The sequence below is a fragment of the Mauremys reevesii genome, linkage group 1, assembly GCF_016161935.1.
Source record: "Mauremys reevesii isolate NIE-2019 linkage group 1, ASM1616193v1, whole genome shotgun sequence".
NCBI lineage: Eukaryota > Metazoa > Chordata > Testudines > Geoemydidae > Mauremys > Mauremys reevesii.
The window spans coordinates 51,164,536-51,183,029 of NC_052623.1; the positions used below are offsets into that span (position 1 = coordinate 51,164,536).

At 44.9% G+C, this 18,494-nt stretch overlaps 1 protein-coding gene across 2 annotated transcripts in view; it reads left to right on the forward strand.

The window, feature by feature from the left end:
• MTUS2 (microtubule associated scaffold protein 2) overlaps positions 1 to 18,494 on the forward strand; it is a 295,503-nt gene that overhangs the window by 235,503 nt on the left and 41,506 nt on the right. For both annotated transcript variants that reach the window (XM_039520771.1, XM_039520772.1), the window contains exon 7: positions 10,428 to 10,494. In XM_039520771.1, the coding sequence (XP_039376705.1) occupies positions 10,428 to 10,494 (67 nt within the window). The remainder of the gene's footprint in view (positions 1 to 10,427; positions 10,495 to 18,494) is intronic.

An 18,494-nucleotide genomic window follows, 5' to 3' on the forward strand; every position in this document is an offset into this window, starting at 1 on the left:
AAATGTTTTGTATGTTTGATTGGTTTGAGATTAGGCTTGTGGAAAAATAATGCACTTAACTTTTCTGTTTCTACTCCTTTAACAGTCACAGTACAAATGTACAGGCTCTCTTGTCTATTTTCAGCATTATAAAAAATCAAAGGTCTATTCTATATAGAATATAGAATATAGGAAGAGGACTCCCCTACTATGGGTCTTTTTACCCTATGAAAAGTGCTAAATCAGTAATAAATAGCTGCCCATTTAAGGTATTTCAGTAGAAGGATGCTTGGAAGCTACAAAGCCTTTTATAAACACAGGGTTAATTATACAATCACTCTAATGGATTGCACTACCCAGCCACAAGCAGTCACAGACTCAATTATGTATTTAGTGTAAAAATCTCATCTAACACCAGTAACTAACTAACTAAATAAATAAATGAAAATTCACAGTCTACAAATCTAAAAAGCAGCAATTAGAGTTTCAGGTTTGGACTAGGAATTCTGAAAGGCAGAAAAAGGCAAACCAAACATTCATACCATAATAATAATACACTGCTACCTCGATATAACGCCAACCGATATAACACGAATTCGGATATAACGCGGTAAAGCAGTGCTCCCGGGGGGGCGGGGCTGCGCACTCCGGTGGATCAAAGAAAGTTCAATATAACACGGTTTCACCTATAACGCGGTAAGATTTTTTGGCTCCCAAGGACAGCGTTATATGGAGGTAGAGGTGTACTTCGCGCTTATATATCATATTTCATCCCTCAATCTCTTAAATACTTCACAAAGGAGAGGAGGTAATATTATTATTCCCATTCTATAGATGCAGAGAGTGAGGCACACAGAGGTGAAGTCACTTACTCAAGATCACCAGGGCCAGATTTACACTTTGGAGCCCTCCCTCCTCACCACCTGTGTCTCAGAGCTCCGGGGGCCCCCGCCACTTGAATGCGGCTGGGAGCTGCATGGTACCCCCACCATCTGCAGCAGCTCAGATTTCCTAACCACCACAAGCAGCGGAGGTACCCTGCCACTTTTAAATTTGGGCACCTCACCGCCTAGCACCCCTCCGTCCACAGACCCCCCCACTGCCCAGTGCCCCCCTTGCAGCCCCATCATAACTTCCCAGTGCCCCACACAGGCCCCCCACTGCCCAGCGTCCCCTGCTCCCTCACTGCCCAGAGTCCCCCCCACAAACTCTCCCTCCAGAGACCCACTTTCCCAAGCCCTGCCTCCTGGCCCTACTGGGAGGTGGTGCTATCCACCAGGCTGAGCGAGGACTGCTCCAGCAGGACTGCATGGGGCTGTCTCCCCCTCAGCCGGCCCCACCCCCTGCTGGGACCTGGGAGCAGCACCATTCAAATTTTTAGGTGCCCCTAGAATGCCTGCTGTGCCTAATGGGAAATCTGGCCCTGAAGATCACACTGCAAGTCAGTCTCAGAGTCAGGAACAGAACCCAGGTCTCCCAATCCCAAGCCAAGGTCCTATACACTGCATCATGCTACCCCCACAGAGGGCTTAGTGATTAAAGCAACTGATTGGGAGTCGAAAAGTCATTTGTTCCTGTCGCTGCCGTTGACTTGCTGTCCGTGTGTCACTGAGCGTAGCACAACAGTGTGCCTCAGTTTACCCATCCATAAAACAAGGCAAATAGTTTGGGTGGCCAACTTTCTAATCACACAAAACCAAACACCTTCCATGAGGCCCCACCCCTGCCCCCCTTCTCTGAGGCCCTGCCCCGCTCACTCCATCCCCCCTCCCTCCATTGCTCGCTCTCCCCCACCCTCACTCACTTTCACCAGGCTGGGGCAGAGGGTGGGGGTGAGGACTCCAGCTGGGGGTTCGGGCTCTGGGGTGGGGCTGAGGATGAGGGGTTTGGGGTGCAGGAGGGGGCTCTGGGCTGGGGCAGGAAGTTGGGGTGCAGGGGGGTGAGGGCTCTGGCTGGGGGTGTGGGCTCTGGTGTTTGGCTGGGGATGAGGGGCAGGGGTTTGGGGTGTTTGGGAGGTACAGGGTGCAAGTTGCAGGAGAGAGTTTGGGTGCAGGAAGGGACTTTGAGCTGGGGCAGGGGGTTGGGGTGTGGGAGAGGGTTTGGGCTACAGGGTCCCATGAGTGCTTACCATGGCTCCTGGGAAGCAGCTGCCAGGTTCCTGCAGCCCCTAGACTCATGGGCGGCCAGGGAAGCTCTGCAGGGGTAGCGCACGGAGCCTCCCTGGCCACCCATTCATCTAGGGACTGCAGGGACCTGGCGGTCGCTTCCGGGAGCCACACAGAGCTAGGGCAGGCAGGGAGCCTGCCTTAGCCCCAGGCCCCTGCTGCACCGCCGACCGGACTTTTAATGGCCCGATCGGTGAGCCGCCGGGGTCCCTTTTTGATCGGGCATTCTGGTCTAAAAATGGATGCCTGGCAACCCTACAGATAGTGCTTCCCTCTGGCACAGGAATCTTGTAAGAAATAAGAAATGTTTATAAAGCATTTGGAGATGTTTGGATTAAAGGCAGTATATAATTGCACAGTATTATTATTTTCATTGTAAATAACTCAATGTAACTTTGAGGACCAGGACAATAAAGACCCACCTTTTATGGGAACACGGATCCTCAGCTAGATTCCACTGTATTTTGTGCTTACTCTGTTAAGTTTCAAAATCGTTTTCCTTTTTTGCTTTGCTTGTATACATTCATGTTATCGTGTTCTTCGTTATGGTCTTTTGGGGACAAACATGTCAGATAAACCAGAACATAATGCTGACAAGGCTTGAGTAGGGCAAGCTGACAGCCATTGGTTTGCAGGGAAGAGAGTCTGGCTGTCCTCGGAGGGTGATGAAACTCGTAAATGCTCTGTTATTGCATCTCTATTGATCTGCCTCACTCTGAACCTTCTAGTGGCAAAGTGACTCTCCCTTCTTACATCAGGATGCTGACACGCTGCTCAGCCTCTGCTTGCTCCGCCTCCTCTTCCTACACCTCCTTCTTCTGGATTCCTGAAGTTATTAAGAGAAATAAGGTAGCTGAGGGGACCACATGCAAGTTGTGGCAGCCTGCAGCAGTGCACACCTGCCTTTTGTGACATTACTGCTGCCTGGGAATTTCACTCTGAATGAAGCCGGTTTCCTTTTCAGCAAGCCTGCCAGGATGGGCCAGTGCTGCTGCAAGCTTTATTACTGCCTTCAGTGCCTGGACAAGACGGTACTTTGCATCTTCCTTTTTATGCTTCATTGAAAGGGCAGAGAGCTAGCCGTTACGCTGATTAAATCTGTGCTCCTTCCTCTAGCTAATGTAGGTAATGTGCCTGGGTTGACTAAGAGGGGTGTAATGCTCATCTTATTTAGAATGTGCTGACTTCTCATTCACTAGTATCAAATCAAACCATTGGTTTCACATACACTGCAGTGCCTTACATAATTTTATCCTGCAGTCTCAAAGTGACAATTGCATTTTCATAAAACAATAAGGTACCAGGGACATGAGCTCTACTTACAATTGCCTTGATTTGTTGTTATGATTTTCATACATTTTTCATAGACCCGCGGAGCTCGAGTTATGCAGGATCCCTGCATGGAGTTTTAAAGTTAGCTTTTCACTTGCAGAGATTATTCATTCTCATGCTGTCCTAAGATTTTACCTCTCTGTTGTTCCTCCTTTTCTGACATTATATAATCCATTAGAAAAGAAGCAAGGCAAACTATACATTTTCCTTTGTGAGGGTGAATCTGTACACAAGCAAAACCTTGAACACTGAATGGACTGTGTTACATGTGTCAATACCAAGAGCAATATCATAGCCACAGGTAGTTAGAGGATAGCATGTGAGAGAGAATTTGTATGTCAGTTCTAACATGTAGCTCATCATGCTATTCTTTTGGACACTTGCCTAGATTTCTGAGCATATACAGAACAGGAAGAGAATGTACATATGATTTTAATTTGCTTAATAGAAAAGATCTTGGCAGGAACACTTGCTGGTGCAGTACATTTCATAAAAGGCTGGATTTTTGCAAGACCCGTATAATAGGTCTAATGAAAAGCTCTCCCTGCCTCCCATTTATTTAATATACGTTCAAATATAGCTCGAGGTATGTTGCCAGCCAGGTTAAGGAAAATATATGGTTTAATATAAAACTCATTAAAGTATAGTCACTGGGGAACATCCTGGTGATCAGTTCTGCTTGGAAACTTTAACCTAAGGGGAATTGTGGGGGGAGGTTGCCTGCTATCTAGTATGATTGAAATGGCACTTTTAAAGTCACCCCTTTTTGGAAGGAAGATAGTCGATCATTATGAACATCGGTTGCAATGGGATTTCGTTATTGCACCTGCAAGAACCAGCTGAAATATTTATTGCTGTAAGAGTATTATGAATGTGTATGCTTGCCCTTCCGATGATAATATATGGCCTTGCTCCAAGTGACTGTGAACCAAGCACAATGGTGACTAAGCACCATTTCCACACCAAAACATTCTGAAATATTTTCAAAGCAATAGGTGCAGAGAGGTAATGTGGAACAGTGGCTATAATAGCAAATGCCACAGAGCCTCTGTGTGCAGTGCATGTTTGTACTATATATAGTTCAAATGGAAGAAATGCTCAGGGCGATACTACATGTATAGTTATAACCTGGAATATAACACACCAAAAGCATCCTTATTGAAGACCTTGTGGCAGAAGGGAGTATGGTCTGAGGAAAGAGCACAGACAGGGTGTCAGGACTCCTGTATTCTGTTCCCAGCTGCTGCTGACATCCCAAGTAGCACCTGGCAATTCTCTACACCTCTCTGGCTAATTTTACCCATCTGTAAAGTGGGAATAATAATATTTACCTCCCTGACAAGGTACTGTGAGGTTTAATAATTAGTATTTCTCTGAGCTCCTCAGAGAAGAGGCACTCTGGGGCAAATCCCTTTGGAAGTCAACGCTTCTGCCTGAATAAGGTTCACAGGATACAGCCCAATATTGGTGAATATATGTCACTTAACCACAGATGATGGCACAACCTATCACTGTGATTAGCTGCTGTTATTTATTTGGATTAATTGCTTTTTCGTTTTTGTGACTTTGTTGGAGTTACATTGGTGTAAATCCAGAGTAAGTGAGGTCAGAATCTGTGCAAAGAAAGTTTTGATTGAGTGAAGCATGTACAATCAAGCTCAGTTTTATTCCTTTCTCATCTAGTGGAATGGAAACACTGTAAGATGTGGCACTGGCTTCACTAGGATTCAAACTGGTGACCTGGAGAAGAAAAAGCTATAGACCCCTTTAATCCCTTGAGCCCGCTAGTCATGAAGCTTGATTATTAAGGCTCAGGGCTAGGGAGCATGATTGTTCCTTTGTCTTCTGTTACATATTCTTTGTTGCTATAAATATTAATGGAGTGGATTAATTCAGTGGTCTGTCATGTTCATTTGGATTCTTACACATTTATTTTGGCAGATGTTAGCTTTTGTTTTGGGGAGTTATGTAAAAACAGTGATGTTTTTGACACTAGACCCAATGAACCTCAGCACAGGATTTGATGATGCTGTGTTTTCTCATCGGATTCAGTTTGACTTTGCAGTCATGTTTTGTTTAACTGGTGCTAGAATCCCTGATTTGCTGGTTTTATTTACCAGGATTGAAGTAGTGGCTCTGAGTAGAGTTGTGTTGATGAAGATGAAGAGAGGCTTTTTCATTTCATATTAATATAGTATTTACACTGGTCTCACAAATATCTACAGTCCAACCACATAATATACCACTGACAAAGCAAATTAAGATAATAGAACATGTCAGGGATTTGTGAGTTCACTGCACATCCAGGATATTCTTGGTCATTATGAAGATTAGCTAATGTCATACCTATCTCCTCTGTCAGAGAGAGAAACCAAAGGCGAATCTCTAAACCATCAATTAAAGGCTCTGAAATTATTTCTCAAGGATGTTTATAAAGAATTGGAAAATTGAATGTATGTAGCATTGTTCTAATAAAGAGAAAAAAACTTTTTCAATGAGGGATTATTTTAAAATATTTGGCACTGAATTTAATCTATACATTTCACATCCAGCAAACAGCAAGACGAGATCCAGGAAGGCAGTCAGAAACCTCTGGCCAATAAATAAACTGAGCTATTACTGACAGCTCAGGGCCCAGGGGATGCTAAGTGTGGTAGTACTGTGGTCTTCATATGGGTGAACCCAGTGTCCAGTTACTGCCTATCCTCTGTACTCAGAGAGCATAGCACATTCAGAGAAAACATTCTGTTATTCTAGAGAGAGTAATCAATATATCAGAAATCTCCAAGACTAGAATAAGCCTTTCAATAGGAATAGTGGGGGCAAAGAACACAACTAGTTTTAAGATGGAGTTTGATAAATTCATGAACAGGATTATATGACGGCGTTGTCTGTGATAGCAGGGGTCTGGACTCGATGACTGAAGAGGTCCCTTCGAGTCCTATGTCCTCTGTTCCTAGCACTCTAGTAGCAGTAGGCATCTTTCAATCTCAAGAGTCTACGGGTATGTGCCCCTGAGAGGTGAAGAATTTACTCAGTTGGTGTTATGGCAGCCGTCACTGAAGGGACCCACTCGAGAGAGACAATCTCTGCTGTATCTGTGACGTTTAAAGGTGATGTTTTGACCCTTTGGGCTCTGCCTTCTGCGAGCTCTTTTCCCCCTGCTAAGCTGGACGGCTTCCTCTCATAACTCCGGAGACCTTTGTTAAGCTCTTGTTTCCAAAAGCTGAAGTCTTGAGTGTGATCTTCCCAGTTGTCCACATCCATGTCCATTTCTTTGAAGTATTACTTGCACACAACCTTGAAACGCAATTCTGGGCGTCCTTTGGGTCTTTTTCCAGATGCTAGTTGGCCGTAGAGGATGTCCTTTGGGATGTGCCCATCATTCATTCATCACACATGCCCAGGCCAGCGGAGGCGTCTCTGTTTGAGGAGTATTTGCATGCTGGGTGTGCTGGCCTGCTTGAGCACCTCAGTGTTGGTGACTCTGTCCATCCAGGGGATTCCAAAGATTCGACAAAGGCAACGCATATGAAAGCTGTTGAGCCTCTTTTCCTGATGAGAGTATAAGGGCCATGTTTCACTCCCATACAAAAGTGTGCCAATAACACATGCACGATACTCACAGATCTTTGTGTGTTCTGTCAGTTTGTTATTTTGCTAGACCCTCTTGCTCAGTCTATACCAGTGGTTCTCAAACTAGGGCCGCCACTTGTTCAGGGAAAGCCCCTGGCAGACCGGGACGGTTTGTTTACCTGCTGTGTCCGCAGGTTCGGCCGATCGCTGGATGGGAACTTCGGGAAGCGGCAGCCAGTACGTCCCTCGGCCTGCACCGTTTCGTGCAGCTCCCATTGGCCTGGAGCGGCAAACCGCGGCCACTGGGAGCTGCGATCGGCCGAACCTGCGGACGCAGCAGGTAAACAAACTGGCCCGGCCCGCCAGGGGCTTTCCCTGAACAAGCGGCGGCCCTAGTTTGAGAACCACTGGTCTAGACATTGTTGTGGCGACTTTTCCATTGCGAACATTGAGTTCTGTTTCAAGTGAAAAGTTGACTGCAATAGGGGATCCCAGGTATGTGAACTCATTCACCACTTCAAGTTACAAGTTAGCATAAAATGATCCTATGAAGAGAGCTTATACATTCATTCATACTGGGTTTCATCATGAGATTTTTTTTATTTTATTTTTTACTTTAACTGTAAGATAAATAACTTGGCAGAAATTTGCTGAGGTTCCATTTTTAATGGTCTCTCTTTTTTTGCAAAGATGTGATAATTATTTCCTTGTTTTTCAGTGTCGTCATTTAAGTAGAATAATAACAAGTGTCTGTCTGACTTCAGTATATATGTATGTGTATGAAATTGGTTTATGTAGTGCTTCCTTGTATTAAATAGATTTTGTTTGAAAAGGTCAGAGCTGGTGAGACGAGCTGCCCAGCTGCAGGAACGTACCTGGCAATACAATATCCAATGTACCCCCTTGCACTCTGCCTGCAGCCCCTTCCTCCCCCCCAATTCTTTTACATCTCTATTGACTGTATCACCTCTAAAATGCTTCTTAAAATGACCCCACTGTGTTAGTCAACTAGTATTGGCTAATGCTGTGATGTTCTCAGGGGCGGCTCCAGGCACCAGCGCAGCAAGCGCATGCCTGGGGCGGCAAGCCATGGGGGGCGGCATGCTGGTCGCCGTGAGGGCGACAGCAGCCTTCAGCGGCATGCCTGTCCCGCGGCTTCGGTGGTAATTCAGCGGCAGGTAGCCGAAGGCGCGGGACCATCAGATCACCCACAGAAACGCTGCCGAATCCGCGTACCCAGTGAACTGAAGCCACTGAAGGCCGCCTGACTGCTGTGCTTGGGGCGGCAAAAAACATAGAGCTGCCCTTGGATGTTCTGCATAAAGGGGATCCTGTTCAGGGCTGCTGCTTTGGGAAACAGCTCTCATGAGAACAAATATACTGTCACCAGCAGAGAGCGCTTGGCGGAAGCAGAGGAGTGTTGAACATACCCATACATTTCTCAACCAGTTCAGCTCACCTCTTTGCATGTTTTATTCAACAAAACTTTACACGCTGCCTAGTGTAGTGGGGTTTCCAGTCCTGACTGAGGCCTTTAGGCGTTACTGCAAAACAAATATCATGTAATAATGCTGATGGGTTTACTATTTACTATAGTAAACAACAGTGGTGTAGTGGTAAATAAAACTACCCCCTCCCTGCCCAGGGGCTGCAGGGACGTGCGGGCTGCTTCCGGGAGCGTCGTGGAGCCAGGGCAGGTAGGAACCTTGTTCCCCAGAATGCTTGGAGGCAGGGGGAGGAGTTGAGGGAGGGGGAGGAGTTTGTCAGCTGGGCACGCGGATGCCCTGGAGTAGCCTTGGGGACCCCTATGGGTCCATGGACCCCAGTTTGAAAACACTGCCCTATGGTGGAAACTGACCTTAACAGCTGTAGAAGCTTAGCCAGTAAATATTGTCATTTCATTCACATAGTGTTTAGAACATTATTTTTTGTAAAGTACCACACAGTCCAAGTCTGGTGCAGGACATAGGCGGGGCAGGTCACAAATCTCAACTCACTTGGTCTCCCTGCTGCCAGAAACCTTCACTAATCCCCAGCGTAACACGCCCAATGCCACCTGCTTACCTGCTGCTGGTTCCCAACCCAAAAACTGAGGAACTAACTAGAAGAGGAGGTTGGCTTGGACCATACACCGGTTGGTGTGTGAAAGCACTGGTTGGAAGCCAAAGTGGGTGGTAACAGACAGCCTGGCAGCGGTGGATAGACAGGTGGGTGTGGTGACGGTATCACACTCACCAACTAATGGTTGGAACATATTTGACAGCAGATATATAATATATTCTGATAAAATGGACCTTCTAATTCTTGTTGATTGTTTGTGTTGGATTTTTTGTGACATCGCCTTCACATTTACTAAGAGTTTAAACCAGCTGATTTATTTAAATTAAGGCCATTTTACATGGCTGTAGTCAAGGCATGCTGCCTTGAATATGATTTTTTCTGTAGTGCCTTTTAAAAACTCTGGTTCTTTCCTTACTGGGGGCATATTTATAGTAGCTTGATTTAGTTTTCCTAGTTATTGGTGACATTCCCAGTAGGATATGTTCCTTTGTCTCCTCCCTAATGTATCACAGGATACATTCCAATTTAAAAGTGGCTTTATGTGCATGCTGTTACTCTGGGATCACTTCTACTAAATCACTCTCCTGTGGATTTCCTTGCAGCTAGCTTTCTCTCGTTATTCATTCAGCTCTTATGAAATATCTGCTACCAAAATCCTTACTCTTTAGTAGAAACATCTTAGTATTGCCAGTATAAATATGTTTTAGATTCTTCTGGCTAAATGTCTGTCTGAATTCTTTATTATATGTTAAAATAATTCAGGGGTTCCGTTTTTGAGGTGGTCTTTTTTCTTCTGCTCTAATTAAAATGTACCATGTCCATACATAAAGCTGGAAATATAGAATTGAAAGTCAGGTTATTACTGGTATTTGCGAGTGTACTGTATGCATACTATGTACAGAATGCTATATATTAATATACACAATCAGATTTTTGTGCATGTGTATATTGCTCTATCTAGTTCTAGCTGTATTCCTATATGCAGGGTCACAAACATGTTTGTGTATGTTAATATCATTAATACCATTTTATATGTGCTGTCCACATAAACTGGAACCCAGACATGCACCAACACTGACTTGCAAATACAGAGGTGTGTGTAAATATAATATTGTATTCCTTAGTCTCCTGTGAAACATGATTGTGTCAGTGCTGGCTTCCACGGTTGGTTTTAAAAGAGAATTAGTTCATAATAGTTACAAAACTAGATCTGAAGAATTTACCTAATCTGGCTTAGTAAATAAACATGTGAGAGTGCTTAGCTGGGATAAATCGAGGGACTATACATATCCTTTTATTTATTTTTTTTAACAGAATGAAAGTGCCCTTGTGAAGGAAAAGGAGCTGTCAGTCGAGCTTGCAAACATCAGGGATGAAGTTGGTAAGTAGGGCTTCAGATACTAACAATGTGAAAAATGTCCTTTCTCACATATAACAAAAGCAGTTATTCCTTGTCGTGTGGTACAAGGAAACCTGCAGAGCTGTAATAAAGCATCTTACTAAGCCCAGTGGTGAATTTTTGTGGCCTTGCAGGGAACAATAATTTTACCTTATTGTTGTTGTGGAGACAGGTTCATAACCATACACACTGGAGCTAATCATGCATTATCTTTACTATTCACAGACGGTGATCTATAAATCTGTATCCTCTGTTCTAACAGCATCTGAACATGCCACCCAGCTTCAGATGTGGCAGTGCACGGTTAGCTAGGAATTCATTACTTTGGTTGTGTGAGTTTACACGTACTGCACTCCGGTTACAAACAGAAGAGCATCAAGATCAAAACCCAAAATCAGTGTTCTGCAAAAACTAACCCTTAGTAAATTGGTTATAATCTCTCCATGCCTGAAAAGGCAGGGACTAACTCAACTGGTGCCACTCATCCTATTTACTCTATGTACATCTGTGTGAGCACATTTCCCTTTTTTGTTCTGTTCTGAAAACTGTTCAGAAAGCCAGTGACCATTAGACCATTGATTGCATCTCTAGGGAGAGGAAAATGGGCCCTACACAGGGCCCAGACATCAGGCTGAATTCTTTGTACCTGAATCTTCCCAGCATAGGTGGGGCGTGTTATGCTTGCCATAGAGCAAAAAGCAATTAACGGGATGGGGTGGGGGGGGGCAGGGACTGCTGAACATGTATCAATGAAAACATGGCTGTACAGCTTCCACACTACTCCTGCCTAATGGCAAGACTAAGGCCAAAGAGGAGCGGGGAGCTAAGACCCTCATTATCTTGGTTGCATTTGATATGAAGGTTCCATTTTTAAATGGTTCATAAAGGGTTAATAAATGATCAATAGGTGTTTTATATAAATTGTTATCGAGTCCGATAGGGTAACTGATTGCTTATAACAATGGCTTATAATCATCGATAACCCATACTCCAACATGTTTATAACATATAGTAACCATTTAGTACCCCTATATAAACAGAACCTTAATATGAAGTGTGATTATTAGCTTAATCAGGCTTGTGATTAAGCCATGTCTCCCCAGACCCTGCCATCCTGTGTCCCCCCACACCCGATTCCTTTTTAACCCACACTCTGAAGTGTCAGAGCAGGTGTGAGACACCCACTCAGTTCAGAGACTTTACTTCGGGCTAAACTTTGTCTTCTTCCATTTTTAAAACCCTTACACCACCCCTCCCTGACACTTGTGCTGGAGCTCAATAACTTGGGTTCCCTGCTGTGCCCCTCAAAGGGATTTGCATTACCCAGGCCCACTGTCGATGTAGGAATTTTCAGACTATGATAGTGCTTCGCTGCTCCATCGCCACAGAATGGTCCAGCGGGGGCCGAGATCACATTTGCAATATCACTTTTATCTCTGTTTTCATCTCTGCTGTGTTCTCCCCTTCCCCTCCCAAAGGAATTGCCGCAGTGCTTTTGCTTTTGAGGCAGGGAGGGAACATTTGAAGGGCTCTGCTCTGGCTCGAAGACCTATTCCCTGTTTTCAAGTTCTGTGCATCACTAACAGTCTGGCTTTGATCCTGCCTGTCTCTGAGTCTGAAGAGCGCACTGTAGGAAACACAAGGTTGTTGCACTCCAGTGCATTTGTGAGTGGAGGCTATGTGTTGGCGCAAAGAAGGGGCCAGATTCTGCTCCCAGTTACTCCAGCTTTATGCCAGTGTAAATCCACTGAAGTCAATAGAGATCCTTCCAGATTTACACCAGTCTTGCTGGGAGCCAAAGGTGTGACCCACTATACACAGTCTAGAGGTCGCACTGCAGCACTCTCAGTAATGCAGAATCAGGTTCCTCTTTGCTTCCTGCCCTACTCATCACTATTTACCTGGCACTTATATACACAACAATAGACACCTTCACTGTGCAGGATCCAGTCCCAGCCGAGGAACATGGGCAGCTGTTTTAGGTGCTTGTCTAAGGAAATAAAATGCACCTGAAATGGTCTCTGCTCCTAGGCTCAGCTATAGCTGGGTGCAGGGATTTCCCTAGACCCTACACCCCTCCTGAATTTCCCCAACACCGTCCCTCCCCCAACGCCCAGTTTCATGCAGTGTTGCCAATTTAGTTGTTGGTTGGAAATTTGAATTGAAATTCAAACATTAAAAGCATAGACAGTATATGAGAAAATACTTGTACCTGAGAAAGCAGAATGGGTTTGAAAAGTGTGAACAAAGACTAGCTTCCTCAGACAGCTGTTATTTAAGACAGTGTCGGCACATTCGTTTCAACAATGTTGGTCTACTTTTATCATTTAAAATTACGATTTGTAAGCAAGGTCTGAATGAGCTCTGCCCTGACAGCTAGTGAGGAGCCAGGGGATGGGGGAAAGGCTTCAGGACCAGACTGTATTTACATGAACACACCTACTCTGCCTAGGTATCCAGCAGACAGAGCTTTGCCGCCCAACTGATCAATTTTGGCTGGTGTTGGGTTACAAGTCACTGAAGTAATAAATTTTGGGGGTCATGAAATGTTGTTATCCTTATTGTACGAGTAAAGGGCAGCAGAACTGTACTTAGCCTGCCTGAACGAGGGGGGTTTCCCTCAGTGCTTCATTTGTGCTAAGGCTTGCCAGGGCTGAGCCCCGTCACCTCTAGGCTTGGCAGGTCATAGCCCTGGGACCTCTGGGCTTATCGCGTCAGTCATGAAAGTAACAAACTTGCTTGAGCCTCAGCACCTCTTTCATTACAAATTAAGCACTGCTCACCCTCAACTGCATTGCACTCCCTAAGCAGGAGGTTTGGGTGCCATATCCTAGTGAAGAGGGAGAGGGTGCGGCACAGGTGTTTTGCTTGGTGGAGTGGGCTCTGCCTAAGAGTCAGAGGCACTATTTGACCTGTCCCTCTCTCCTGTTTGGAGACAGAGCTGATTATGCTTCATAGAAAGTCTTTTGGGTTGTTAAGTGACCGCAAGAGCTGAAATCACTGATAATCAGATCTAAGTGCTTAGACCTGCTGCAGGACAGCATTTTCTGTGGAAGAGACAGCTCTGCCTGCACTAGCAGCGAGGTTCCCCCACTGAGAGCTGAAATCACTGAGAGCTGGGTGGAACCTCAAGAGACTGACTTGCAGAGATCAGTGGCAGGTGACATGACAAACAACAGCAGCCAAAGCATTGGACTATGTTTTAGTGACCTTGCTCCAGAATGCTAGATTTGTGATGGGGAAACTTATATAAATATATATTTCCTAGTAGGCCAAGACTTTTAAAATGCATTATTTGCCAAGGTCATTATCTCACATAGTCGCTATCTCAAGAGGTCATTATCTTGGGGAGTTTCTGTACTAAACTTTTTGATTATTATAATTATTTTTTATGTAAGAATGGTGTGTTGGGTCAGACCAATGGTCCATCTATCCCAGTATCCGGTCTTCTGACAGTGACTATTCCAGGTGCTTCAGAGGGAATGAATAGAACAGGAAATCATCAAATGATCCATCCCCTGGCATCCACTCACAGCTTCTAGCGAACAGAGGCTAGGAACACTCAGAGCATGGTGTTGCATTCCTGCCCATCCTGGCTAATAGCCATTGATGGACCTGTCCTCCATGAACTTATCTAGGTCTTTTTTGAACCCTCTTATAATTTTGGCCTTCACAACATCCCTGGCAAAAAGTTCCATGGGTGACTGTGCATTGTGTGAAGAAATACTTCCTTTTGTTTGTTTTAAACTTGCTGCCTATTAATTTCATTGGGTGACTCCTGGTTCTTGTGTTAAGTGAAGGGGTAAATAACACTTCCTTATTCATTTTCTTCACACTAGTCAAGATTTTATAAGCTTCTATCATATCCCCTCTTAGTCATCTCTTTTCAAAGCTGAAAAGTCCCAGTCTTTTTAATCTTTCCTCATATGGAATCTGTTCCATGCCCCTAATCATTTTTGTTGCCCTTCTCTGAACCTTTTCCAATTCCAATATATCTTTTTTGAGATGGGGTGACCAGAACTTCATGCAGTATTCAAGATGTGGGCATATCATGGATTTATATAGTAAAAGTGGAGGAGCTTGGTTTGCCAGACTGATCAGCTAAGCCAATACTGACAACCTATATGTAAAGGCTGCAAAACACCATGCCTCTGGACTGCATCAACATGCAGAAAGCCTTATAAGCCAGTTACTGTCAAAGCCAATTTTAGAAGAACTTAATGAGGCTGTTAAGAATGTTGGAGACACAACTCAGTTTATGTGAACCAACATGACTGTTGCATCATACTTTCCGTTTAAGCAAGAGATACCACACACTACAAACTGGATGCCAATGTTAAGTGCATTGTCACTTGTTAATCCTGAAGTTGGACACCGGTTTCGAACAAGACTGGAAAATGCTCGCTATCTTTCTGAAAAAACTCAGCTGACTCTCTAGAAGCATGTGGTGTAACAGTGAAAGACTCAGCAGCTGAAAAAGTGAAGAACTCTCTCACCATATTCAAAATATGTGCATACGTGGCTGATGAATGCACCAATGCAAATAGGCATCAAGTATTAAGTTTGTGTATGTTATCTTGATGTCCATGGTAGACCAGTAGATGCATTCTAGATGTTCAGGTTATAGAAGACACATCAGCTGCATCTGTGACATCTTAGAAGAGTTAAATGCTTGTAAATTGAACCCCAAACGGATGGCTGCTTGTGCATTTGATGGATCTACAAACTTCTCTGGAAGACATAGTGGAGTACAAGCTTTGCTCAGAGAAAAGTGTAACCCTAATCTCTCCTATACACACTGCAGAAGCCATGTACTCCAGCTAGCACTACTACAAGCTGCAGAATCTTCAAAAGACATTAAAACATCATACATTTAATGGCCTTTTTATACTCTTTTTTTCAGCAAGAGTCCAAAAGGACTGAACATCTTGGAAACAAATAGAAGATATACTGGGATTGAAGTTCAAATTAGTCCAACCTGGGAAAACCTGCTGGCTTTCTCATGAGCAATTCTTGGCTGTTGTCTTAAAATTACTGCAGCCATTATTACTTGCTTTGGAAAGTATCCACCAAGATAGGACAGATCTAAGTAGTGATGCTGGTGGACTACCTTTGTTACTAAGTTCAGAGAAGACTATTGCCATTCTCTCTCTTGTAAGCAGGGCCGGCTCCAGGCACCAGCCCAGCAAGCAGGTGCTTGGGGCAGCCAAGGAGAAGGGGTGGCACGTCGGGCTCTTCGGCGGCAATTCGGAAGCAGGTCCCTCGGTCCCTCTCGGAGGGAAGGTCCGGCCGCTGAATTGCCGCCGAAGAAGATTGCGATCGGGGCTTTTTTTTTTCCCCACAGCTTGGGGCGGCAAAAACCCTGGAGTCAGCCCTGCTTGTAAGTCTACTGTTGAAACCACTTGGGTCATTAAACAATGTCATCCAGGCATCTGCTACAACAGTAGTAGATCTTTGTCCAGAAATAGAAGCTACTGTTGGATCTATCAGAGATATCTATTGAAAATGTACTGGAAGAAGCAAAGACTTCAGTCCAGAAGTTGACTAATGAAGGTACATATAGTGACTCCTTAAGTGAAGAGGACAAGAAGTGTTTGTTAAGCCAGCTGAAAAAGTACACAGATTTGATTCTTACAAATCTACTATTGTGATTTCTGGATTCTACTCAACTTCCACGTAGCTTTTACAGATGCCTGTCTTATAAAACACCTATAGTTGAGTGGAGTGAGGCACGACCAGCAATAGGGCTGCTATGTGATCAGAACAGAATAGAGAATTTTGAAGACAGAGTGGAATAGCATATGATGAACGAATAAAGATTTAACTTCAACTTCTTTATCATCACTAGTGGTTCGACTCAATCTTTGTGCTATGTTTCCTGGGATGAAAGAAGTAGGAATTCATCTCTTGTTGTGACTCTTCATCCCAGTCACAACAGCTACAGTTGAGCGTTCTTTTTCCTCATTGAATAGAGGGCATCACAAAGGTGGCTTTAGGGCAGTGCACTGATCTTGTCCCCTGTGTGAGATAGAGCAGTGTGAAGAGTGAGCTAACTTGCACTGGCTGCCAAAGGTCAAAAGGGACCAACATAGAAGACAGGAATCAATAGGGCACAGGACCCCCTTAACCCAGACTAGACCAGACCTCTTACTACGACATTGGCTCCATGCCACTGGAGGGTTCCCCTTACACTGGGATAATCCTCCCATGGTCAGCTAGAAGTCTACAGGGTCCCTTTGTGTCAGTAGGTCAACACAAAATGGCTGCAGTACAGCTAAGGATCTGGGCCAGGAGTCTGCAACCTTTCAGCAGTGGTGTGCCGAGTCTTCATGTATACACTCTAATTTAAGGCTTTGTGTGCTGATAATACATTTTAACATTTTTTAGAAGATCTCTCTATAAGTCTATAATATATAACAAACTACTGCTATATGTAAACAAGGTTTTCAAAATGTTTCAGAAGCTTTATTTAAAATTAAATTAAAATGCAGATCTTATTAGTTTAGTGTGATCCTTGCCCTTGCTTTTCCTTGCTGAGTTTTCCAATATCTGGCACGTATTTGGATACTTTAAGCTGCACACAGGCTTCTGAGTGATCAGTTTTTAACCAGCTGGCAGGAGGTCAGCAGCTGGAACCCCAGATCGGCAGCTGAGGTGAGTGGAGCTGGTGGTTGGTAGGGCTGAGCAGGGCTGGAAGCCTGGACCCTGTCTGGCAGGGGGCCTGTGCTGGAACTCCAACCGGAAGCAAGGTGAGTGGGGCTGTGGTGGGGACCCCAGCTGGCAAGGGGCCAGCAGCCGGGACCCCAGAGCAGCAGCAGGCTGAGCAGGTCAGTCTGCCCAGCTCTGCAGTTTCGGCGGTGGGCTAAGCGTCTCCATCCACCCCCGTTCTGGAGTTTCAGCTACCGGCTCCTGCCAGCCGGGGTCACAGCCCACTGCCAGCCTGGGGTTCCTTCACCCAGGCTGGCAGTAGGTGCTGAGTGGGACCAGCGGTGGGACCCTGGCTGGCAGGAGCCAACAGTGGAAACCCCAGAGTGGTGGCAGGCTGAGCGGCTCAGCCCACCGCCGCTCTGCGATTTCAGCTGCCAGCTCCTGCCAGCTGGGGTGACAGCCCGCTGCCAGTCTGGGGTTCCTTCCCCCAGGCCAGCAGCGGGTGCTGAGTGGGACCCCGGCTGGCAAGGGGCCAGCAGCTGGAACCCCAGAGCGGCGGCGGGCTGAGCAGTTGGGTGTTGAGGAGGCCTGAGGCAGTACAACAGAGTTCTGAACTGTGGATTTTTAGTTTTTATTAAAAATACCCGTAAAAAGTCAGGAGGAAGGAAATCTTGGTAGGACACTTTCAAGTCATGGATTGAAGGGGGAACATGTGCAGGTATTTCACGAGGGCAGAATATTAAAAGAACTGATCAGCAGGGCACGTTTTGGTATATATTCATCCATATGAAATATGAACTTTTCTGCTTTTTAATAGGTTTTTAAGGAAGACATGTTTTACAATAACCTGACTTATTTAATATTTTTTCTTCATTAAAAATCTGTTCTATACAACTTATTTTTAGCCTTTTCTTCGATAAAAGAAAAGAATTTGTGTTTTAAATCCGTGGGCCAGGGGAATGGTGAGTGCAAAAATTTATGATCTCTCTTCACTTTAGCACAATCTTTCGGTTGTTGTTGTTGTTGTTGTTATTAATAGTAGTGATGCAAAACAGGAGCTGCATATATCTTAATGAAGAAGAAATGCATAAACTCCTTATCTCGACACATGTAACTCAGGGAGCAGTAAGGAAAGGTGTGACTCTTTGCAGGGTTAACCAAGGTATTTGGGGTGAATCACTATCACCTGCTTGCAGCGGGAGGGAGCCTTGTCTATGCCAACTGGGGAAATTCTCCCCAGCTACTAGCTGCTGGCAGCACAAATATGCCATTCTGGGCTTCACAAGCCCCACTTTTTCCCTCTGCAGGTTAGCTACATACCCCACTTTGTTACA